The sequence below is a fragment of the Coturnix japonica genome, chromosome 15 (genome assembly GCF_054131305.1).
Source record: "Coturnix japonica strain WE chromosome 15, WE-NBRP24, whole genome shotgun sequence".
Taxonomy (NCBI): domain Eukaryota; kingdom Metazoa; phylum Chordata; class Aves; order Galliformes; family Phasianidae; genus Coturnix; species Coturnix japonica.
The window spans coordinates 10,140,523-10,165,574 of record NC_140677.1 but is presented as its reverse complement, the minus strand read 5'-3'; the positions used below and the strand labels follow the sequence as shown (position 1 = coordinate 10,165,574).

The 25,052-nt window shown below is 42.6% G+C and overlaps 1 protein-coding gene across 20 annotated transcripts in view; it reads left to right on the top strand.

Moving 5' to 3' along the window:
• The window catches only part of CHCHD6 (coiled-coil-helix-coiled-coil-helix domain containing 6), a 101,893-nt gene that overhangs the window by 26,800 nt on the left and 50,041 nt on the right, over nt 1–25,052 (top strand). For 9 of the 20 annotated variants that reach the window (XM_085516907.1, XM_085516901.1, XM_085516900.1 and 6 more), the window contains exons 5-6: nt 3,960–3,980; nt 8,848–8,931. In XM_085516907.1, the coding sequence (XP_085373033.1) occupies nt 3,960–3,980; nt 8,848–8,931 (105 nt within the window). Of the gene's footprint in view, nt 1–3,959; nt 3,981–4,821; nt 5,056–8,048; nt 8,474–8,847; nt 8,932–25,052 lie in introns of those variants that run through there. The other 11 variants (XM_085516908.1, XM_085516902.1, XM_085516897.1 and 8 more) reach the window with 4 other exon arrangements.

Genomic DNA, 25,052 nt, shown 5'->3' with positions numbered 1-25,052 from the left:
GGCTGGCATAATGGGAATCTGTATTAATGATTATGAGCTAGAAATAATCCAGGAGGAGTTGAGTGGCCTTTGCTTCTAGCTTTTTTGAGAACATACCTCGTGGACTCAGTAGGGTCTGAAATACATTCTGGGATAGGAAGTTGTAATTAATAACAGAATTTCCCAATGCCCTCTCTTGTGAGCTCTTTTTCTTTTGGCTAAATTAGTCGAGGTCTTGTGAAGTCTTACATCTAACAGTCTGAGTGGAGATTTAAGCAAGGAGGGGGAAATTTAGAGGGAGTTGTTGATTCACCTGCTATAAGCACTAAGTGTCTTGGGTATACAGCTAGAGAGCCAGCGCTGTAAGATTCCTATAGACATTGGGTGCTTGTCTGTTGGCAGCCTGCAAAATGGAAACTGTGTGTATGCGTATAAAAGTGGTGATGGGAAAAGAGAACGTGGGAATAGGCTGATGTATTAAAGCAAGCAATGAAAGCAGATGGTTTACTTTAGATTTTATGAAATAGGCTTCTCTTTATTTTGTTGTAAATGAAAACTATCAACTGTCAGTAATGCAAACCTATCTTCTGCAGTGCCATAACTATTAGAATTGCAGTTGTCCTTGTGTTGTAAAAGGGCAGAGGGTATTTCTGATGCTTCCCATCTTCATATTTATAGAATCACGTGTGCTCTGTATACTTTAGTTGAGCAGTTTCGTCACAGCCTTGTCCCAAAATGGTTTGCTGTTCAGTTGTCTCTTTCTGCTTACTCTCCTGTGTCAGTTGGTTACATCTCTGACTCTCATTACATTTAATATTGATACTACTTCAATTTTCCACTGAGCTGGAAGTGTTTAAGGGTCTGGAGTGGGTACTGAATATTTATTCTTCAAATTCTTTAGCTCCTACTGTGACGGTAAAGCTCAGAGTTGGATTATTGCCTTATGGAGAAATGGCTCTTTGCTTATTCAGTGATGATGTCTGGTCATCAAGATGTTAGAATATGTGCTGCAGAGCTCTTTATATATAGACATGAATGCAGAAGTTGTTGCCAACAGCTGTCTTAGGTTTTGGGCACCTGCTGCCTCTCATCTCTTACATATCCCACTCTATCTTTGACTCCTAAAGTTGGCAGTGCCTGTAAAAATATTCTGTGTTGTTAAGTAGAAGATCTCTACTAATCTGGTAGTCTGGATTCCTGAGTCTCTGGTCACACTATAGTCAAGTTAATCATAGAGCAGTGTCACTGTCCATGGAAAGGTGATGGATATCCAGGTTCAGACTGATTTCACTCAGGTTCCAAAAGCATTACCTGTCCTCAGGCCACTTCTTCATTGTGCACATCCCTTTGTCCAACATCACCCACTGCAGAACCATATTTTGATTGTTAACCACTATTTTCATGTTTCTTCAGACCATGACGGACACACTTGAAGTGTAGGTGGTGCTGTGTATGAGTTGGGTAAAAGAAAACACTGAGAATTGTCCATAAGTATAAAATACTATGACATAATATTCATAACTTCATTGATATGTGGGGAAATATCCCCTGCTTGCAGAACCAGTGTTCAAACGTGAAGTTTTCAGAAGTACAGAAGGTGCATTGCTGATGTTCCCATATCCAACCAGAGTCTACTTCAAGCAGACCATGTCACTTTTTTTCCCCCCTATAAATACCTTGGATGGGGATTTGCTGATTTGGCCCCAGGGCCCATTTTAATACTAACCATTTGCTTCTGGTACAGTTAAAGAGAATATCTTGGTTTGATTTTGACCCCAGTAATAAAGTTCAATATTTGTTCAGCTGTCCATTGGGTTATCCAAGTAACCCACTTGCTGTAGCAGAAGAATACAGCAGTATTGACTGAGGGTGCTAAGAGATGGCTTGTGTCCAGGGGCAGGGATTATAATGTTCACACCTGCAGCTGGGAGCTGGAAGTGGAATTTGGTTAGGAAGCAATGAAGCCACACGTTACTAATTTCTTACACAGTTAAACTTTGAAAATACTGTTGGACTCGCTGAATCTCTTATTGTCAGTGATGATAAATGCAAACTTACTAAGAATCTTGGCTCAGACTTAAGTAGTACAACTTAAACCGGTAGCCAGGGTTTTCATTTTTGTATTTTATTATATTTTTAGTCTGTGCTTCCCTCCAAACACAATTATTTTTTCCCAGCCCAGGAATATCTTCTATTGCATCAAAACCTGTTTTAAGTTTCCTCTCCCCTTTCACTGGACTACATCCATCTGCTTCTGTTGTAATATTTCTTCTTCCTCCTCAAAGGTGACAAAATTAAAGCCTTTGGCAGTACTGGCAGACTAGATGCCCTGAGGCTAGAAACAGTGTAATTCTACTGTTGTGCATTATAGTCAATAGGCATACAACAGGAGATGCATCTTAGTGAGGAGTTTCTTCTCTCTCTTCTTAGCAACTGTCCAGTGTTACTGAGTCAGTGCCCTGTGATTATTTTGTCATGGAACTACTTGTCCACCGGGGACGTGTCAGTCAGTGGCTTAGGTGTCCCAAGGACAACACATACATCCAGTAATGAGCTACTGGTATATGTGACCTACCTGCTGAAATAATCATGCCATAAAGAGCCCCATTTTTTCTGTCCATCTGCTGAGGATGGACAGCCTTGCTATTGCTAAAATGTTGCTAGAACACTAAGCACATCTGTCTGGACTGTAAAAATCAGTGGGAAGAGAAATGTTATTCAGATCAGGCATTAGTCAATATGGGTCAGTGATTGCTGGTCAACACCTCTTGTGTGTCAGGTTGTTTGGCCAAGGACTTGATGTCAGTATATCAAACCTCCCTGCAGGAAGGGGATAAACTTCCCCTAGCTGAGCTGGAGATGTTTTGTCTCACCCCTCTGAGCTGTTGTGAAGGATGAGGATGGGCAACGCACACAGTGGGTGGCACATCGCCCTTCACTTACCTGAAATAGCTGCTCTGTACCTTTAGAATGATGGCAGATCTCATACACGTTACACTTCACTGTCTGCTCCCTCTGGCACTGAACTGTGACCGGGAGGAAGGTTCCTCCTGCCCTGTCAACATCTTCCCAAATAAATAATCATCATAATAACAGCTGGCCTGTGTTGAGTTCCTGCTTAGTGAGAGTGCTGCTGATTGAATGGGGCCCTGAGAGGCAGCGAAGGCTTGCAGCCCTTGAGAACAAATGAGAGCTGTGGCTGCCTCATAAATGCCTTGGCTTCAGAAGGAGGTGTTTATGGGCATGAAATGTTTATTGTCTTACACTTGCTTTGTTGCTGCTGGGTTACTGTGCAAGTCAAAAGTGGTAATAAGTAAAAAAGAGTCAACGCTGCAGCCTGCTGGATCTGCTTGGCTTGCCAACAAATGAAGGAGCAGGTGAGAGCAGCTTGGATTTAGGAAAGAGATTTGGAATGTGCACGAAGTAGTATTTGATCCCCTTTGAAGAAGGATCCCCTCCATCCACTGGCTTTCTGCTGGGAGTCACTCTGAAGTTCTCATGTAAAGACCACTTGCTATTGAGGTGAACTTATGTATTCAAAACTACCTTGGCAAAAAGATGCGTGTTCTTCCCATGGAATGTGGGAAGTGTGGTTGTTGGTCTCCTCCTTTCAAGTATGCCCAGCACTGCCTCATCCATTGGTGTGTGTTCTGGATGATGTTGTGCAGTGCCTTGTGTGACACCCTGGCTGCTGCACAGCTGTCTGTGCTTAGCTCTGCTCTATGGGGGGATCCTGCATCAGCCTTCAGGGGGTTTGCTTTGTTTTTATTTGGGGGGATGTGTGCTGCTGCTTTAATAGCACAGTTCCCAACAGGGGACAGCACTGCTCTATTTAAGATGCTAGCCATTTTTAAGGAACTTTTCTAAACTTGTCATACTAAAAGCTATATTGTGCAACAGCAGGCGGCCTCCATAAATCACTGATTTCTCTTTTTCTTCTCTTTTTCTTCCTTTTTCTCTCGTGCTCTCTTTATTCCAAGCCTGCGGATTTGGACGCCTGGGTAAGCTCTCTTTTTTTTTTTCTATCTGGATCTTGCTTATTCCAAGTGTCATGTTGTTACTGTGCGCGTACAGATTGTTATTGCTGAGCACAGATGCAGGATTTTATTTTCTGTCATTACATTTTAAAAGGTGTTCAGCTAGAAAATTGCATATTATTTCCTCCATAAAGGTTTTCGCTGGTTCCTTTTGTGTAGCTTACAGCTGCTGAAACCAAACTTGATCTGGTGATGTGTGTAGCTGGCGAAGACAGTGGCAGAAACAGGAGGAAATGAAGGTTACACCAGTACTGCTTTTTAAGGCTGTAAGGCTGCATCTGGGGTCTAAAACAAAGGAAGCAGTCACCAGCCTTCAAGAGAATGAGAGAAAGGGGACAAAAAGCAAGTGATGTGGTAGGCCTTGCCTGTTGGAATAGTGACTGCAGGCAGCTCTGCATTGTTGGTGATATTTCTGCTGATGCAAATGGAAATTCAGTCAATGTTCCCCTGTGGTTGCTGCTCTGGCACAGCCCGCCCTGTAGAGTTCTGCTGCTTACTCTTGGGGCGTGATGTGTGCAGGCTGCCCCTTGCTCGGATTGCCCTTTCAGCCCTGCTGTTCTTGTTAGGCTTGGCCAGGAGTGTGTCAATGAGCTGATTTTGGTGGTAGTCCTGTTTGTCAGTACATTGTAGTCAGTTCCTTTATCTGCTCCTGGAACCTCTAATAGTATTTGTTTTTCTCCCCTGCCTCCTGGAATGCTGCCAGTACTGGAAGAGACGTTGAAAGCCTGAAAGTATAAGAACTTAAAATTATAACATGGGTACCATGTTGATGTACACAACCTTAATGTCTGCTGTGCTCCTGCAGGGATGTTGTTGGGTGTCTTTGGAGGAAGCTGGTGACTCCAAGTGCAGAACGAAGGCATCTGATACAGACTTCAGGACATTTGTTTATCCCTGTAGCTTGTTTCCTTGGGTTGCCTCTGACTGACCCTCTGGGCATCATCTCACTTGTTCCTCTGTGACTGGTGAATGTGTTTGGCCAAGAAGATAAGTACTTTTACCTTGCTGAGTGCTCTGACTTAATTCTGAGGAAGTAGATTGCGGTATGGACCATCCCTTCTAGTCTGAGCCACCTTTTGGCATGGATGGGGCTTTTTTCCCCCCAAATAGTCTTTCCCATGCTGTCTCCCAACAGCACTGCAGGTCTCCAGCAGCTGTAGGCTGTGCTTTTGCTGCGCTTGATTCCCACATGCTGCATTGCCTGCTGTAACCACCTAACCCTGCCAAGAAGCCCTTTGAAAGCAGATTGCCTTCCTAGTTTGCACATTTAACAAGGTGATGAGAAGGAACCTGTGATTAAGAGTAATAAAACTCTGCTGTTATTTCACAGAGGAAAACCAAAGCTGATTTGTGAATGGACGTAGCTAGAGTGAAGCCTGGCTCTACAAGTCCAGGTGCACAGCATGTTGAGCTGTGTGTTGGATGCAGCTCAGGATGAGGCTCAGTTTCTTGTTCAATTGAGAGAGAACGAACCAATAATTCATTAACTCAATTAAGCAGTTTGTAATGTATTTCTTTTGGCCTGGCTGTCAGCTTGCAGGCCTGTGCTTGGACTCTTCAATGGAGCCGATACGTAATGCATAGCTCTGGAAGTGTGCTGTCACAGTTAGTTTCTAAGTGGGTTACTGATAAAGTTTCAGTGTGGCATCTAATCTAGATAACCTGAGAAACTTTGTGCTCTGAAAAGAGTGTGAAGATTTAAAAAGTAGGAAGAACTTGAAAGAGCCCCCAACCAGTTCAGGTATGTGTGCACCTGGAAGCTGTAGTAGTGTGCTTGTAGCTTATCTTCACTGTCCTTTTGTAGGGGTTTAATGCTTTTAGCTTCATTACAAAGAGTTTGTGAGCATCTCCTCGATGTATCTGGTGGTTTTATGCAGAGGGAAGTTGCCTGTTGCATACATCCCATTTTGCAAATATTTGTCTGTCCTGTGTTGTTCTTCAGAATTTAGAATACATTTGAATATTCTGCAGCCAACTGAAGTGTGCCTCCCTTCCCTCCTTGTTTTGTTTTCTCATTCCTCCTTGATGTGACAGTCTGTTGTGTTCTACAGCACAGTTTCTTAGATGTCATCTCCTTACTTTGGTCATCTCTTACACGCCACGTTTCAGCTCAGATGCAGAGTGGATGAGAAATGCAGTTTTCCAATATATGATTTTCAAACCACTGTCTTATCATACAGATCTTTCCTCCTTCCATTCTTTATTTTTAAAGGCCTTTATATGAGAAGCGTATCCGATGCTTTGTTTGCTACCTGCAATCTTAGTCCCCTGTGAAATCACAATCGTCTCCATAGCAGCCAGTTCTGTCTGGGACATCACAGACTTCTGACTTCAGGTAGGGAATAGGAGGCACTCTAGAGGAGTAGAGGACTAGAGGAAGTCTTAATAAATATCCTGCGTTCGTAGAAAATGTTCCTTGCTGTCTAACCCAGTTTGGAACAGTGAATATTTCAATTGACGTACATCCTGACTGTACCATTCATACTTCAAACATCGTCATAAAGAGGTACTGGTAATAACAGCTGGGAGTAGAAGGAAACAGAAGCAACTTTCAAGCAGGTATTTCACTCCATAGATTGTTTCTCAGTATACTTGAGCAGCTCTTTGAAACATTGAAAATACATTTGAGTTGCGAGTAAAAAATGTTCACTGCAAACTCTGGTTCATCATGCGACTTAATGGAGGTAGTGTGGGATTATCTGGGAAGCAGAATGGTGTGTATGCTGAGCTCATGCTGCCAGCACTGTTATATGGACTGTTTTTTTGCTACCCCAGAAGAGTAGCACTGCCATGTAATTCAGTCACTTGGACTAAGGAGAAACTTTGTGTTTTATAGGATTGATCTTTAGACTGCTTTCATCTTGTATTATGCTTTATGCTGAAAAGCAACTTCTACCTGTAACTGTGCAGAAGGAACAGCACTCTGTTATTCTTCTTTCATTTCCTTATGTATTTTACCCTTAAGGAAACGTGAAGCACTTTTCTAGTAATCTTATTTTATGGGTATTATGCAGAAAATTAGCGGGAGAATTGAGGTCCTTTGCATACCCACCAGACCACTGTCCCTTCTTCTATCTGTTTCATTTCAATTGAAATTGCTTAGTCCCATGCAGAGGGTGGATCTGGGTTCAAAAGGATCATTCTAGTTCCCTTATTAAAAAATGGAAATTCGGGCAGTTTGGAGGTGCCCGTCAGTGCCCTTGTTGTTGCAGAGGTGTAGCTCATATCTCACCTGGCCTCCCCCTTGGCCCCTGTTTCATCTGCTCTGCAAACTGGAGGTTATACAGCAGATCTAATGAAAACTGAAGCCAGAGATTTTGCTGTTAAGCAGGAGTCTGTGAGAACAAGGCCATGTAGGTGTGTCTGCAGAGCTTGTGCCTTATCCTGGCTGTGCTGGCTGAGCTGCCAAACATGAGAATGAGTTGGTATTTTTTCTTTAAAAGCAAACAGACCCCCAACCCCTGTTTCATGTGCTCATACTTTGCTCATCAGCCGTCTCTCACTGTGTGTCTCAAAGCCTCTTCTTAGCCCTATTTATATTGCTGTAGTTCATCAGCAGGGGAGCAGAAAGAAGGAAATGCATGGCAACTTGCTTTCAGATGTAATTTTTCTCATTAACAATGGCTGTTGGCTGTAAAATGACAGGTCTGAGCCCATGGGGATGTTTCTGTCCCAGCTGCTTAATCATGTTGGACCAGCGTTTTCTGTGATTGTACCACCATTAAAGTTATGAGCGGTGCTGCTGGGATGCTGTAGGTTAGCAGGGTGTGTGTTCATGGCGAACTGACTGCTCGTTTAGTTTTGAAAGATCTTCTGTGCTGTGGTAACTGATGAGGCCCCAGAGATCTTGGAGTGGGATGGGAGGAGAAACACGAGTACCGTTCTTTTAGCTATTGTTGCTTTTTATTTTTAGATTTAAAAAGTTTGGCTCAGTCCCATCAATGCCACGTTTTCTTAATGCTGACTCAGCTTAGAAGGGGGAATGTTGTGAAGTGCTGCCAGTTGTAAAGAGCTGAAAGGCAAAAGCTGTTGCTGTAAACAATTATTACTTTTTAAACTGGTCATTGTTTAATTGATGACCAGGTTAGGCCTTCAGCATGCTTCTGTATACCAAATGTTGGAAGCATCCCACTTCTACTTAAGAAAGAGGAGGAATTCTGACCTTAATGTTCCCTCCAAGTCTGTATCACCCAACTAGAGGAGCTATGGCAGTGCAGCCTGGTGTAGTATACGTGCAGAGGAATACAGAGACACGTGCACTTAATCGTTATGTCAGTGGCTTTAACTATGTGTGTAAAAGCTCTTGTGTGGTCTGTGAGAATGTATTGCAGTATAAATGTTATAACAAAGCCTTGCATTGGGTGTTTCCCTTGTTTGCAGGGATGTGTTACCTCTGTAGAAGTTTTCTGACACTCAGAAGTGTTTATGGAATGGAGGACTTGGGGTTTATTTTTAAGGTAACATGAGGGAAGTTGTAGTAAGCATCATGGTTTATTTGACGTGCAGATTAAGGCAGGTTAAGGCAGACATCAGAAGATGGTAGGTAAGTTCAGACACGTTGCCTTTGTGTGATTATAGACTTTCATGTAAAAAGGAGAAATGAGAACAAGGTAATGTTTGAGTATGTTACTAATGAGAGTTTCAGACCAGCAGGGATAGTCCCAAATGATCCAGAACACAGAGTTTGAAGCTGCGTTGGCAGGGATCCCATACATTAGACCTGAGCAATGTGGATTTTCTGAATTCCAGTCTGCATTCCTTGTGCTTTCCATGCCCTTATGCTCTTTACCTTCAATTTCTTCTACTGATTCTCCTTTGTTCTTCTTCCCAGGCCATGGAGCTGCAAGGCAGGGAGGCAGAGCTGAAGCGGCAAGAGGCCTTCTATAAAGAGCAGTTGGCCCGCATTGAGAGGAAGGTAAGGCCAAGTTGTTCTTTGTTTGTGGCCTCCAGATACTAATGGGGTTGGTTGTGCATCTGAGCAGGGAACCAAGAAGCGCTGTGCTGAAACCTGGAACTGTCAGCACCCTCTGTCTTCCCCCACTCCTTACGTAATTAAATGAAAAAGGTAAAACAGAGCCTTGTGAACAACTCGTGCTTAGAGATAAGTGGCTCTTAACTTGATTTTAAAATGAAGTTCGTAGTAATTCAAACTTTTCTTTCATTATGGGGTTCAGATAAAAGATGGGTTTTCCGTGCTTTTTGTTTTGGTAAAAATCCTTGCTAGATCTCTCTTTTTTTTTTTTTTTTTTTTTGTTAAGTCACAAATCTTGCTCTAAATATGAATTAAAGTTGTATTATTAATTGTCCTCTGGGAAGCCCAACAGTTCAAAGGATGTTGCTGCAGAGCCCTGTGTCTTGCTGGATAAGCCTTTGAAATGAACTTGATTTGAAGAGATGCTGTCAAGCATCTTTTAAGCCTGAAATGACCTTTGAAAATCCATTTAGGGATTTGAATCTCTCTCCTCAATGTGGGATTTGCTTCTCTGTTTAATTGTTTACCATGATGAGTTTTTAAAAATTGATGCCATAAAAATAGGAGCAGCCATGCTGTTCCTTACAAACTAATGCAGTTTTTACTTCCTGGCAAAATGAAATAATATTATAAGTAGCCTTTATTTTTTAATAAATGTGGAGAATAATGTTCTCCAGTTTGAAGCAATTAGACCTCCTGACAGGGAGCTGCATACATCCGACTCATTCTTATGTGACTGAAAAATGCAAAGCAATGAGCAAGGTGGGTCATAAAGAGATGGAAATCAATCAGCTTTACAACCATCATGTAGCATCGTGGTGAATATTGAATGCAGGAAAATCACAGATTGTAGAAATGATAGAAAAGTACTGGCATGTCTTTTCCCCTTCTCATTCCTTGCTGCTGCATGATTGTCCGTGCAGCAGTTTGGTTTGTTTAAGCCATCGATGGTAAAACATGCCCACGAGCGATTTCACATGATACAATTTTGCAACACTTTAATCTATACAGTTCATTAAAAAATAAACTATTAAAACCATCACTTAGTGCTGCATTCAGATTTTCAATTCTATTTCTAGATAATGGGGATTGTTCAGTGGAATTGCAAACAATCCTAGCAGCCATCGTTCTAATTATCACAGTTGTCCATATGTTCATACGCAAAGGGAATTTTTGCATTTTGTTGGTCTCATACTGTGTGCTGCCATTACGTTCTTCTCTCCAGATCTGGTCTCGTGAGACAGAAACTGCAGGGAATATATGTATGTACGCCTGTCCTTTATGGGCAATGGAATGGGGAGAAGTTTGTGACTGACCTGCATTGTGCTCTTCTTCAGATCTTATGTATTTAGCCTTTTCAGATCTGTGTCCCTTATAACTGGGTAACTTTAAACAAGGCTCTGTGGGGTTGTTTTGTTTGTTTTGGTGCAGGATTTTTTTAGGGGAGTAATGTTGCTTGTTCACAGCTCTCTGCAAACTGTGGAGATGCGCAGAGATTGCCTTCGAGTTCTTACATGTCCAAAGAAAAAATAGATTAAAAGTGCAGGGTTTCTTTCCTCTAATGAAACACTGGGAAGTTTCTGACCCTCAAATGCTGATATCTTGTTCCTGATAAAATGGAGAAATGCCTTCAACCGTTAGACTGAAATGGGAGGCGGTGGGGGCTTAGAAGGGAAAGGAGAGAAATGCACTTGAAACAGTGTAATAAAGCTTAATTGTATTAGTTTTGAAAAAGGTTTTCGATCTCTGTGGATAATTTTATTCCTATAATGGTTAGAAAGATGGAAAACACAGCACAGAGCAATCTTTTTTATTAGCTGTTGCTTTTATATAATTCTACTTTTATTTGTTGAATACATGCAGACCTTGATGTGTATTTATTTATTTATCCTTCTGTGGTGCCCGAACCTTCCAACTCAGGCTTTTATGTCTGTATATTAATGCACGTGCAGCATGCATACATTAAAAAATCATAATCAACAACATAGGTATATTAGAAAAATAAGGCAAAAGCATCAGAGAGAATGAGCTGAAGGAGAGGTTTCCTTTCTCTGCTGTTGCTGGAAGGGATGGCCATCTGGAATGTGGTCGCTGCTTGTCCAAAGGTGTTGTGCCAGGAGGGAGGAGATGTAGTGGCTCAGTGTGGAGTTGAAAAGCCAAAAGTCCTTCTAGGGTCCGTGCTGTCAGGATCTTCCCCCTCTCCTATTTTCCATAAGTTCAGTTTGGCTTTGTCCCCGCTTCTTCCTGACAACAGAACACAAGATGGCAAGTTGAGCAAATTTGTTTTGAAGGGATTTTTTGAATGGTTGATGGAAAGAACCAACCACCTTCCTGGTAGGATGTGAGAACAGTTGTGTTGTTTCTAAGAAGCATCCTTACAACATAGTACCTACTGTACTGCATCAGGTAGACTGTGCTGCTTCTGATGGTGGTCAGCTTACAGAGGCTGTGAGGTAAGATGCAAACAACCACCAATCCCCTTTAAACAAAAGAATCCCCCTGGAGAATGGCTTTGAGAAGGTCTGAAGGGTTGTCAATCGCTGACACGTGGCTTGCTGCGCAAGTTTATTTTCATTCAGTATTTTTATTCGCTGTAATGGAGCTTGGGTGGATGCCAGCATCCTCATCTCAGCCACTTTTTTCTGCACTTGTTTAGCTCTTTGCCTCAGTATCACGTGGCACTGTGCCACGGGTTAGTTATGTGCACTATAAATTCTTTCACCGATTTCAAATAGTTCTTGTCATTTAATATGTCTTATGTGAAGTGGATGAAAGGAATTCTTCATTAGTCGTTCTCTGTAGATTTCTGTTCTGTTCCCTCTTTTACCTCCTCACTAAGCTGAGCAGTCCTCACCTTTTCAGCCTCTGCTTGTATAAATGATGCTTTTCCAGGTTTTCATTCTGCTTGGTTGTCTTTGAGCCCTTTTCCCCTGCAGTTCTGTCTTTGAGATGTATTGACCAGAATTGAACTCAGTAGTTCCCCTGAATGCGGCAGATTGTGTGAATATATTATCCCTTTATTTTGTAATCTCTAAGAGAGTTCTGTAATCTACTGGACAGAGCGCAGAATTGGAAGCAAAAAACTCCTCATTTTCTAATAGCTGTTTCTCTTTGGGGAGTTTGAAACAATTACTTAGTCCATCTATCTCCGTTACTCCATCTGTAAGATGGAATAGCTTATAAAGAGAGGGCAAAGTGTTGTGAAACAGTAAAGCTATACAAATACTAAAAAGGTTTTGCATGTGATGAACTACGGGTGTACCTTATTTCAAATAGATCTTAAACTGGATTTTGCCAGACAGCTTTGTATTAAAATTTTCACAGGAAAGGGCATGTGTTAAGAAATAACTTCAGTGTTTCTTTTGGGTTTTTCCCACATCTTCTATTAAAATTCTGGAAGAAGAAAACCTGACTGCAGCACTGCTTTGTCCCATTGAAGAAACACCTAGTTCAATTTGTTGGTCCACGCTGACCGATGTTGGCTGCCCGGGGACTGAGTGCAGCATCAGGGCAAGTATATGTGATATTTGTTCCAAATGCTTTCTCAGCCTGTGGTCATTTGTGACTCAGTTACTTCCTGAGATGTCTGTGTGTCTGCTTGCCCTAGATGGATCACTGTTATTTTCCATAGTCTGGCCTCTTCTTGAGCAGTTCCCCACCCACCTGTATGTTGTGTGAACTAGTGCTGACTTCTGTGCGTTTTGAACCTGTTCATCTTACTTGTTGCTCGTTCCTTACAAGAGCTGGATCTGTGACAGTGAAGTTCTTGCCTCCCTTTATGCCCCTCATATTCATTGTATATTCAATGTATATTCAGAGTATATTCAAAGTTATTCCCAGAAATACTGTCAAAAACATAATCTTCTGAGTTCATGTTGGCCATCCGGAGATTCAATTCAGCAGGAAAGAAAACCTCTTGCACGCCTTCCTTGAAGGTCTCTGGAAGCCCCTCATAGTTTTGTAGATCTGTTGTATTTCTTGATGCTGTCTCTGTTTAGTCTGAAGCATCCTCATCCTCACGTTTAAGTCTTACCATACTTAAACGTGACCAGCCATGATGGTTAGAAGGGTTTTCACCTCTGTTCAATCGTTCTGGAGAGATGGGAACCAGAACTGCGCATGTAGTGATCAGTGTATATGGATAGGCCATGAATTTGTGGTAGCCTTATGAGAACTGTAGCTTGGTTCTCTTCCTTTCTTAGGGAATGTTGAACGCTTGATTTGCATTTCTGACTTCTGTTGAGCAAATGCCACGCACTGCTGCTTCCAGCACACAGCTCTGTCAGTGCAGATTCAAGCATGTCAAATAGCTGTCCTAGGATGGAACCAGTAATACAGTTTCTTTGGGAGATGCTCTTTCTATGTCAGGTTGTCAGGGTTTGTGTATATATGAAGGGCTGTCATCTCTTTAGACCACTTTTTAAAAATAACAATAAGTTCCAACACGTTTTATTGAACAGCTGCTTTGCAGAGGACTGGGATACTGACCATGCTTTTAATCTTCTCCAATGGAGTTCTAGCAGTTCATTGTAGTTGTGGGTTTCAGTCTCTTGGGTTCTTTGGAGGTTTCTGTTCTGGAGCAGCTGAAGTTGTTCTGTGATTGAGAAAGATGTAGGAAGTGGATCTTACATGGCCATATGTAAATGCCAGGAGTTTTGAGGTGATTATACAGATGTTCCATTGTAGCCCTATGTGACTGCAATATGGCTGTTTCATCTCCAATAAATAGTCCAGCAATGAGACCTGGGTTCACTGGTAGGAACGGTTAAACGTTTTTAACTCTAACTTGAAGCAGTGTTTTTCCATGCCATCTGTGGAGTTTAGAATTGTTTCACTGAAGGTGGGTTTTGTTTAAACTGTTACAAATGAGATTTTTTTTTTTTTTTTTCCTGTAGAGTTTCTCTGGGTGGAGCAGATTAGAGTTGGGCCTGGTAACTCTGAAACAAAAACCTTTGAAATATGCACTTTGAGAAGCTTAAGCTGATGTTGTTTCATTCCTGAATGTGTTACTGATAAATAGGGGCAGCAGGAGATGGAAGGAGCTTGTTGCAGATCATTAGCATACATACTGCCCAGAACTGGGATTTGTGTTAAGGCTTCTGGGTATCCATTGTACTGCCATCTCCAAGTGGTAGCAACATCCTTTTAAAAAAAGAATACGAAGAAAGAAATGCATTCTCTCCTGCAACCCATCAGATACCAAGGGATTACACTTAGCACGTTAGTCGTATACTTTCTCCCAAGTTAATATTTGTTAGATTTGTTTTGCTATGTGATCTCTTGCTTGGTTTAACCCAGCCAAATTTAAGGACAGCACTACAATACAGAAAAACCTGGGTAGCTGTTTGAAGAAGTGTGAAGCAGTGGAGAAGCTGAAGCTAATCACAGCAGACAAAGTGAAACTCCTCTCTGTAGATTGACATCTGTTCTTTGTTTGGATTTTCCTAAGCTGAGGCTCCCACGTTATCTTCTATTAGGTGGCAATGGACAATTGAGAGCGGTGGGTACATTAATATGCAACGATTTCTGCTTGTGGCTTTTCAGTAGAGTAAGTAGCAGAAGAGGTGTTCATAAGCTATAGTGTATTTGTGCTAGTGGGAAAGGAAGGCATTAAATAAATAGAATTTTTTATTAATGGAGTAGACTTCACTTCTTTCTCTGCTTAGCTTCACAAACATTGTAATTATGTGTGTGTCATTCACCTGGCTTGGTTTGTTTAAATGAATCTTTTTGCTATTGTACTTACCATGAAATTTATGTTTGTAAGGCATATTTAGTGTGTGCTAAATGGGAGAGAGGTGAACTTACTCTTGTTTGTTATTCATATTGGCCTTGATCCTTGTTCTTGTAGCAGCCTCCTGCTCTGTGAGACAGAGAAAAAATGGATGTCCATTGGCAAAGGTAGCAGGGGCTCCTGTTGAAGGAGATGAGGAACCCATTCCCATTCCCTTGTGGGATGTTTCCATATCTGTGAGACCTGCAGAGCACTCACCTAGCCTCGCAAAAGAAAGCTGTAGAGAAGTGTTCTTGAACTGAGCCCTCTGCCCTCTCAGTGGGAATTAAACATTCAGTGCCTTACTCTTAAATGAGTTGATAGTTCCTGGCGGGTGTCGCTGACACCATTTATTTTCTCAATAAAATGGCCTGTAACGTCTTAGGGCTCCGTGTGAGCTATTGCAGTGCGTGTAATGGCTGCTTTGTTTGCCCCTGGTCACTGTATCACCAGTCACTAACTTATTGCTCTGTAAAGTGCCCTGGGATACTCTGAGGGGGAACAGAGAGCGTGAAACTAAGTAGCTCTCCAAAAATGCCTTCTCCTTTCAGAAGTACTCCTTGTCCCCTCCTTCATAATTCAGTTTTACTATATTTCCATTTTTTTATTTAGCTAATTTGTTGAAATCTCATCTCATCCCCTGCTGCAAACCTTCCTCTTCCCCAAACTGCTGCAGTGCGTTGTGGGACTCTAACAGAAGTGGTTTGCCTTTCAGGCTGGTGGAGCAATGTAGCGAAGCACCCAGTTCATTGAACTGTTGATTTCATCTTCTGAGTGCAGAAGGTTAATCCACGGTGTAGTTTTCTGAAATAGACTGATAAGATCCCTCCTAATCATCCAGATCACTTCCCGGTTGCCTGGGCTGGCTGGCTGACACTGTGGTGTTCCTTTTCAGGCTCTAGCCTTGGATTTTTAGAGAAGTAAGATTTTATCCCGTTTGTCAGTGAAGTTTTGGAACAACAACAAAATGAAATAATAACAAAACTGCCATCTGAAGTGCTTTGGACCTTCCATCCTCCTCCTCTCTTTCAGTTATTCACGCTACATGTCATGCTGATGGAAGAGGAGGGGCTGCAGCATCCCTGATTCCTTCTTCCTGCTGGTACCCACAGGGCAGCATGGGGCAGAGGCTGTGCTTCCACTGTGGCTCTGCAGCATCCCTGTCTGTAGGGAGAGGCTGTTTTGTGCTGCTGCCCGCAGCCTTAAGCCCACTTCAGTGCCCTGTGCTCTGTTCCCCTGTTTAATGATTGTTTTGCTGAAAGCTTGTAAAGTTTAGTAGTTAATATACCTCAGTACACCAGCTTTTAGAGATCAGATAAATTGATTGGTAATTTGATGAACTCAAAGAACATCTATAATAGCGTAAATAAAATGCGTTAGATGTCAGCACTGCCTCTCAGCCTTCTCTGCAGCCTGTATGTTTGCTCTTCAATATGTGTTGACTGATGTACAGTGCATTACATCAAATTACGAGCAGCTTCTATGCAAACAGCAACTAAGTGTTTTCTTCCTTTTCAGTCTTCAGGATTAGTATAGAGATGCATTTGCAGTCTGCGTGCTGAAGGGTGAACTGTCAGAGCCTTCCGGGTGATTTTGTTTCCCTGGCATTTAGAGTACCTTTGCAGGGGAGAATGATGCTTATGGGCTGCTTCGTCTTGGAGGAATCCATCCTCAGGCTCAACTTGTGAAATAAATGTGGCAGCGTGTGGTTTGAACTTAGTGTTTTAACACTGAATTTAGCAGCTGAATTTAGATAACAATCTGGTATCTGGTCTCATCAGTGTATCACTATGAAGACTTGTTAAAGGCAGAACAAAAAGACCTAGAATGTAATCTTGTCTCTTTGTTAGAGCTTAGTGCTGGAGTGTTTGTCCAGTCTGGTCCATAAAGAGCAAAACAAGCCATGCTTTTTGTCTTCCTTTTGAGAGCTTTTTCATTACCTAATGTTTCTGATGCCTACCCCTCCTCTCCCCCCCCCCCCTTTATATTCAATCCAGTTTTCCCTCCTTGTCATTCATTTTCTTATTGCCTGATAGTTTAGAGTTCTGTTTTCTGCCTTTGTGCTGTTTATATGCAGAATGGTATTTATAAATGTGTGTACATGCAGGTAGCACTGTTAGCAGTAAAGACAGTGCTGCTTTCTAAGTGGAAAGCAGGACACACACACACACATATATATAAAATTTATATATACACGTGTGCACACGTGCTTGCTGTCTGTCTCAGCTATTTTTTGCTGTGGTGTAGTTGTGCTGTAGCATCAAGTACGTTATCCTGCTACAATAAATACCAGTGCTGCCTGTTATTTCTGTGTAATTGGCCAACCAGTGTACAATTAATTTTTGGCCCTGTTATTGCAGTATTGGCTATTTTATGAAACTGTGGAGAGCCAGCACAGTGAATTGATTAAATATGTTGCAGACCTTAGGCTGAAGTCTGTGTGTCTGCTGGGATTTGGATGATTGAAGCTTGAGCTCCTCCTGGGATATTCCAGATTTAGAGTTGGCCTTGGAAATTGTTTCAGGTAGACAGAACTTCCCTGTGTGTGGAGTCCACGTGCACAGGACCCTGACTTTGGGGAACGTGAGATTTCTCTTTCAGCCTGCAGTATTCCTTCTGTGTGCAATAGGAAAAAAGGCATCGATATTGCGACTAAAAATAAAACCAAGGCTTAGGTCCATATCTAAAATGCCCATAAACTGTTGCGTTGCCCTTATGGAACATGCCTTTATCACACTGATAGAAAAATAGGGTTGTTAATTACTCTGACAACTGGGCAGAACTTCTCAAGCTTATGCTGAATTAAGGAGACCAAGGATCAGACTTTGAACAGGGACTGCCCTGCATTCCTGGTGGCTGCATTTCTGAAGGGAGGGTGCTCACTGGTTTACTAGGGATGTGTTAAATGCATGTTTCAAGACAGCCTCGGGCTGCTTCTCTGAAGGTTTTCCTCCATCTGTCATTCATTTTAAAGGAAATTATAAATAAAAAAGCTATTCCAATTTCATGAACATATAATGCACCTTCCGAGAGTGACTCAGAAGTACTTTGTAAATAACATGTTTTAATATTCTTAAATATATGTGTGCGGGGGGGCTCACTGTGGGGTCTTGAACCACTGCAAATGGTATTTGTTTTTGTCTGTCTTGGTGTCCTGACCCCAGGATGTTATCTGGGGAGCTATCTGCTTGTTCACTGGGGTTGGCCAGTTGTTCGACTGCCCATTCTGCTGCCCCCCAAACAATTCCCGTCTCAGTTTACCATTAAACACTTTGAGTCCCATAATGAGCGTTACCTGAGTCACCTATTTACTGTCTAGCTCTATTATAAGTACAAAATGATGACTAATTTTGTTTGGTGTTTTGTTTTTACTGAAGATAACGAATGCATCTCATGGACTTTTGTGTGGAGTCCAACACTGACACATGGGGAGTGGAGGGGTTTGTCCTGTTACCTGCAGGTGGAAGGTGCTGCAGGGAGCAGCAGCAAAGGAGAGGCAGAGCCAGGACGCTTCTGTGCTGACAGCCTGCAAGGGGCAAAAGAGCAGCGAGAGGTAGGAGGGAGAAATGCAGAGCTGAGATGAAATGCTAAACCCCCTAAACTGAGAAGGCTTCCAGAAAGTACATTATTTCAAAAGAACAGCTAGCATTTCTTTTCTTTCCCAATTACTGCATCTCCAGCCTTTTCTTAAGGAAAAAAGATGTAATTCCTCCTCCTTTGCCCCTCCCTGTTCTTCTGAACACAAGCCATGCTTTTGCTTCTGTAACTCCAAGCTGCAGCATTGCAGCCGGCTTGCACGCTTGGGTCAATCCAGGAGTGCCTGGATTTATTTGTTTCCCTTAGGGATGTTTTATGATGTATTGGATGCTATGGAGAAATAATTTGATTTGCCCTGACATGGAGCAAGCCTTGAACTGACTGGGCTGTGGTTCCTGTAACGGGGAGGACAACTCATACAGACACATGAAATACTGTGTGCCTGCCTGGGCATGTATGTGAATGGAGAACTTTCAGCTGCTCTCCAGAGCCATTATTTTTTAACATTAATTTTCATAATAGCTACGTAAACCATAAAATTTCCTTTGGCCTCTCAGGGGATTACGAATAATATATGAGGTTTTTCATATGTAGGTCATTCCTTCAGATAGAGTTTTCCATAAGCAGTACCAAAAAGCAGTTACTTCTTGCTGGCTAATCATTCATTTGTGTGGCACTGAGATAATTTCTCCAGTAAGAGGCAAATGTTTGTTGCAGCAAGAAAAAACAGTGTCCTGGCAGTTGATTTTTTTGATAGGGGACGTGGGTCCCAGGGATGAATAGAGAATTTCACCCCATGAGGGGTGAATAGGGCAGGGCTGGGTTACAGCTTTGGGTGATTGGTCTCTCAGTGGAGAGAGGATTTTGCTCCAGGTCTACAGTACTTACAGATTTATTTCCTCCTGTTTTTCTCCAGTCCAGGTTTAGTTTTGTCCCTTCTTTGCATTCCTATTTGCATTTGAGCTCCAGCCACCTGCAGCTGAAAGCTCACAATGTTTTATATGTTCCTGGCCAGGAGGTATAGCTGATAAACTTACACTTTGCTTGTGAGCCTGAGGAACCCACTTATGACAGTTTCTCAAAGTGTTTTCTTGGCATACCCTTTATAATTACTGATGCTTACACCTAAATTTTTCTTTTGGAAAGCATACATGTATGGACTCCTTGTTTAGCTCCAATGTCAAGGTATGCTGTCTGCACAAAGTGTATCTTGCTGTTGGAGATGTTGCTCAGCGGTTAAATTCTGAGAGTGGGTTTAGCTTATATCTGAGTGCATGATGCACTGTATGTGATGCTTTTCCATTTATGTTCTTGAGACGCCTTTGCAGCAAAGCCTTACCAGAATCTTCTGGTTTGAAGTTAAGATGTTGTTATTCCTATTATTCTGTACTGGACCAGAAGTGGGAAGCCCTTTGCTCCCTTTCCTCTACCTTGGTTCTGTATTGCAGTTCTATTCTGGTGGTGGTCTACTGTTATTGGAAGCTGCAGGTGATGGTGTGAGCCAGGGCTGTGACCATCCATGCTGGAGGATGGAGGGATGAGTTCTGTGTCTGCCTGGGGGCACTGGATTTCCATGTTAATGTTTCCTTCTCAGTAGCCCCACTGTGCAAATGTCTCTCTCCTCCTTTGGCATCCTGTGGTCCTTCTGCTCAGAGGAGCTTCTCTTTGCAGGCTTCTCAAGCTCTTTGACAGCTACAGAGATATTTCTTCAATGCTTTGTCTTCTTCAGAGGACGCAAAATGACTCTGTTGAGAACCATATGAAAGAAAAGATGTCTGAAAGCAGGGAGAACAAGGCTGTCAAATGCTGGAAAAGAAACTGCTTACAAATACTTTCTGAATTCTGCCTTATCCTTATTACCATCCTTCTTCCTTTGTCCTCCATGGCTTTTTATCTTAGGATAAACATCATATTTATTTCCAGTTGACTGTGGGGAGGATTTCAATCCATTTTGAATAGCAAAATAAATATGATGCTGGCATTCCCTTCTCCAGAGTAACTGATGCCTTGCAGGAGAACCAGAGGTTTTATAGCAGGTAGCACCATAAAGGGAGGCCGAAGGGATCTCCGTTCTTCCATTTTCTTGTTATCACTGCTTTGTGTTATGTTTTATTGTCCTTTTTCAGTAGTAATCAGTATTTCTTGGTAAAAAAAAAAAACAAACAAAACCTAATAATTGTTATTTTCTGATTGTAAAATAAACATACCGTTGCTTTTTATTGTCTAAGCATATATTAATAAAGGGGAATGAAGTCAGGTTATCCTCATAAAACTACTTCTAAGCTGCAAAGCTGGGAGTTTTTTCCAGCTGTTCATTAACTAAGATTTCTAGATCCCTGGAAGATAAGTGAATGTGGTCTCCATTTAAAATAAGTAAATCTAAAAAACAATTGCTATGATTGAGGTCAGCGTGTAGCGAAGTATCAAAGTAGCTTTTGTTATTTCACTTTCTGGTTGTCCACGTATGGCATTTTTTCTTCAGATGTGCTGATTACCAGCAACCTGAGCTTGAAGTTTTGAATAATGAGCTCCTGAGCATCTCCAGACAGAGCTGCAAGCCACCGGGTGCTTCTGAAAGTATGGATTTGTCTGTGTCATTAACTATGTACAGTGACCTGTAAAGTCCTAGCGGTCTTTTTGGCCGTAATCATTAAACCAGCCTCTACCACAGGATAAAATGGGAAGAGAAGCTGCAGGCGTAGGGAGAGAAACCTGACTGAAAATACAAATATCTTCAGAAAACGCTCTGGGAGTAATAATCATAAAGAAAAAGTGTGGTGGCAAAATAAATTGCTGCTGATATAATTTTTCTTCCTTTCCCAAGTTTGCCTCTAGTATGGCAGCAGCTTCTCTTTCTTCGATAAATAAATGCAAGGATGAGAATTGCTGCCAAAAACTGTCACATTTCTGGAACTTTCAGCCCCTGATTATTCACATTAAGTCTCCCCCCTCCAGCAGTACGGTATTCTGAATATGTACACCCACCATTCTGTCAGATCTATGCAGGCTGCGTCTGGTTCATCTTCTGTGTCTTTGATGTGCTCCATAACGTAGGCAAAGAGAGGTCTGATAGTCTCTCTAAAAACCTGACAGTTTGTGTGACAATCTGTCCACGGATCCACAGGCTCCTTGTCAACCAAATGAGCCTTTGAATATGGGAGGTTTTCGGCACAGTGCTTGCAGCATTGCATATGCACTAAGGGGAGAGTACAACAGGCTGCCTTGTAACCTGAGAGATGCTTGCGTTTTCCTTAATCATTTCAGGGACATCTCATCATTACTTGCTGGCTGGTTCTCAGCCCTGCACATGTCGGGGTTATTTAGAAAAGCTTGATTTACTGGAAGCTGCACGTGGAGAAAAATTTGCAATTGAGGGTATAGGAAAGACCCTGGGAGGGGGTGGAGCTTGCAGGCTTTGGCTGCTTCTGGCTGTTTGTTTGTTTGTTTCCTTTAATGACTCTCTTCCTTGCAGTTCCCTTTACCCATGGATGTGGTGCATTTTCTTCAGTATTTTCCAGTCCCCTCGTGCATTCCCCTACCTTAGGTTTCTCCTGCTCTGGGATTCCAGGGCATTGCTTCCCTTAGCTACCAGTTGTGGAATGGAATGGGAGTGTGGATGTGATTAAGAAACAGGATAGGAGCCTTTTAGTGAGCTGTCGTGTTCCTGTCCGAGGCGGTGGGAGTTCTGATGGAGGTTCTGTCAAATCCTCGCTTTGGCATGATGGCATCTAACATAGCTGTAATATCCTTTTCGTCTCTTCCCAAAATAAGCTCCTGTGATGGGTCTGACGGGGGAATGTACTTACCATCTTTTTTTATGTATGACAAGTACTTGATGGCTGCCAATTTGCCACTTTTTATTTTGAAGTGCTGGTCAGCCCCTGAGTGAAACTTCCACTGCAGTGCTTTGGATGCTCTGATAATTCACTTTTTCTCCTCTCCTCCACTTGCACTGACACTGATTCCTCACGTGCTTGTCAATCTCTTGTCCAATGCCTGGCTGGCAGAGGCAGCACCCTGGCATTGGTCTTTTGCTCCTGGCCCTGTGATCAGCTTGCAGGTAGGAGCTGCAGGTGCACAGTCACAATGGTGCCCATGGGGCTGTGGGCACTGTGCGCTGCAGCCCATCCTGGCTATGGAGTTCTCTGCTGCAGATGCTGAAAAAAACCCTTGATGTGTAATCGATGCCTGGGAAGCCTGTTTACCTGCACTTGCCTGAATCAATTATATCTGACACTTACTGTGAATTCCTCACCTAGGACTCCTAGCTCTTATATTAGACTCGCAGCTGGGGGAGAGAGGAGCAGGGCTCTACTACTGCAGCTGTAGCATGAATCTGGGCCTTTCACGTTGCTGTTGCTGTCCTTGTCGGAAAGCCTGGGCTGCCTGCTGGCATTTCATGGCCTTTCTCTTTGAAGGTGCTTTTTACCTTCTGGAGTCTGTGTTTAAAGAATTAATAATGCTATATTTGCGGTCCTTCAGAACAGTGTGCTTTAAAGCAATCTCGTGTAAAAGCAGTGTTTAATTCTTTCTGGTGGTTTTGTTTTTGTTTTTTTTCTTTCTTTCCACTCCTTCTTCCCCTTTTAATCACCTCTGTAGTAATGGTTTCTTAATGTTGTTGGCTGTCTTTGTGATCTGAAGTCAACATTTGCTTTTCCGCTCGCTTCCAGTGAGGCAATCTCACCCAGTTTGCAGCTCTTCAGAGAAGCTCTCATATTGTTTTCCATGGGGTACATGTTCTAACTGGACTCTTTCCAGGGTACATTTGTGGAGACAGTCTGACTCTGGTGTGTGGTCGTAGTCTGAGCCTGCAAACCCATTCTTAGCCTGGTGATGCACCTCAGTGAGGAGACCTGCTTGATTCACGCTGTGGTGTAGGGCCAGCTTCACCGTTTTGTGCTTGTTATCCCCCTGGATAAACCCAGCTGTGATGCTTCTCCACAAACCTACCACCTCAGGGTTTGGTGAGGACTGGCATTTTGTGGGATTTTATCTCTGAGAAGCTCTGTAGATGTGCAACAGAATTAATATTTTGCTTTCAGCCCAAGATAACATTACAGTCACGAGAAGAGCTGTTCAAACAGGAATATAATTCTGCCCAGAACTAGTTTAACTTTCCTGTGCTCTTACTGTGGACATTGCTCTTTTTCTGGCTTCTCTGAATCTTAATCCAAAATTTATGATCTCATAGGCCATTGCCAAAGGAAAGAATAGAATGACACAAATTCAATGCTCTCGTTTCATTATTGTTCTCAGCAGGAGGAGTGGATGAACCCACACACGAACAGCAAACAACAGAGCTGTGTTTAGAAGTTGGCTTAGACTAAAAGAAAATATTTTCTCCTTATCAGTAAGCTGTTTGTGGTTGCTTGCATCTCTCCTCTGTTACCTTTCGAGAGAAAAATGTTTGAATTCACATAAAAGCGATTTAACCCTTGGCTTCTGTGCTCTCGTGACGCACTTTATATGCAATTTTCTCTTTGTTGTTAATTGGCCTCTGTGTATGTGAACTTGCATTTTCTCATTCCTATCAAGCACAAGTGCTGTCTTTTAGCTAAAATGCAGAGGTTGTTTTTTGCAACGTGTCCTGGAATTCCCGAGCTCCCAGTTCTGGGCCAAGGTTGAAAGCAGTGATTGATGGTGTAGGTTGATTGCAACAGATCCAAAGGGTCATGAAGCAAAAAGATGATGAGTTTGGCTCATCTGCCTCTGTTCCTGTGGGAGGGGTACCAGTAGGTGCAGTAATTTTTCAGATCTGTTAGGAGCCATTTGCATGAGACTTCAGAGAGATGAGAACTAACATCCTGATTTATAGTGTGTGTGAACCAGCAACCTGGGGAACTCTGGGAGACCCTGAGTGCATCTTCACTTCCCTAAGGCAGTAATGCGAGCAGGCTTCCAAAACTGGCACTGACTGAGGATTTTCTGTCGCTTTCTGCTGCTCCCCTGGCTGCTCCATGCCCAGAGCACTGCTTTCCCTGTCCCTAAGCATGTGGCCAGGCAGCAGTTGTGTGCAGATTTATTGGGAAGAGGTGGGGTCTTATTTTGTGCTTCAGAAGCAGTGAGAAGGAGGAATTTGAACATCTGCCAGTTGACACTGGATCCAGGAGCAGTAACCTCTGCTTTCCTTTCCCTCTTCTCTCCCATAATGTGGCGGTGACTCTCACGCTCCTCCCAGTGTGACTGTGTCTTGTGCTTGAAGGTCTGCTGGAAGCTGGCGAGAGCCGACATCAGGAGGGGGATGGATGCGATGTGTCTGTCAGGTGTGAGGCAGATTGTACCATCTAATCCCCGGCTGTCGTCTGCAGCATTTGTCAAGGCCTCCGCTGGCCTGCTCCATTTCATCAGAGGTATCGCTAGCGTTCATCTAGGCTGGCAGCATTTCAACAGCTGTTAATCCTCTTTGTATCTTTAAGCACTGTGACCGCTGACAAGCTCCCGTGCTTTGAGGTGTCAAAATATCTGAAGATAGCTCTGGTGGTTTTTATTTTTATTTTTTTAATCCCAACACCTTCTGATCTATTGACCCAATCTGAACCTGATGAAGAAATCTATATCCCAGGCTCGGCTTTTTGCTGCTGCTTGATGTTTGCCAAAAATCGTGCCTACAACCTAATTCATTTCTAGTTCCTCGTGCTCATGATGCTTAGTTTTTTGTCTTACATGTTACCGCAAGTGGTGCATGTTTTACTGAAGTTGTAAGGAATGTGGTTTAATGTCAGTGTGAGAATGAGCTAGCAGGGTTTTCTCTTTA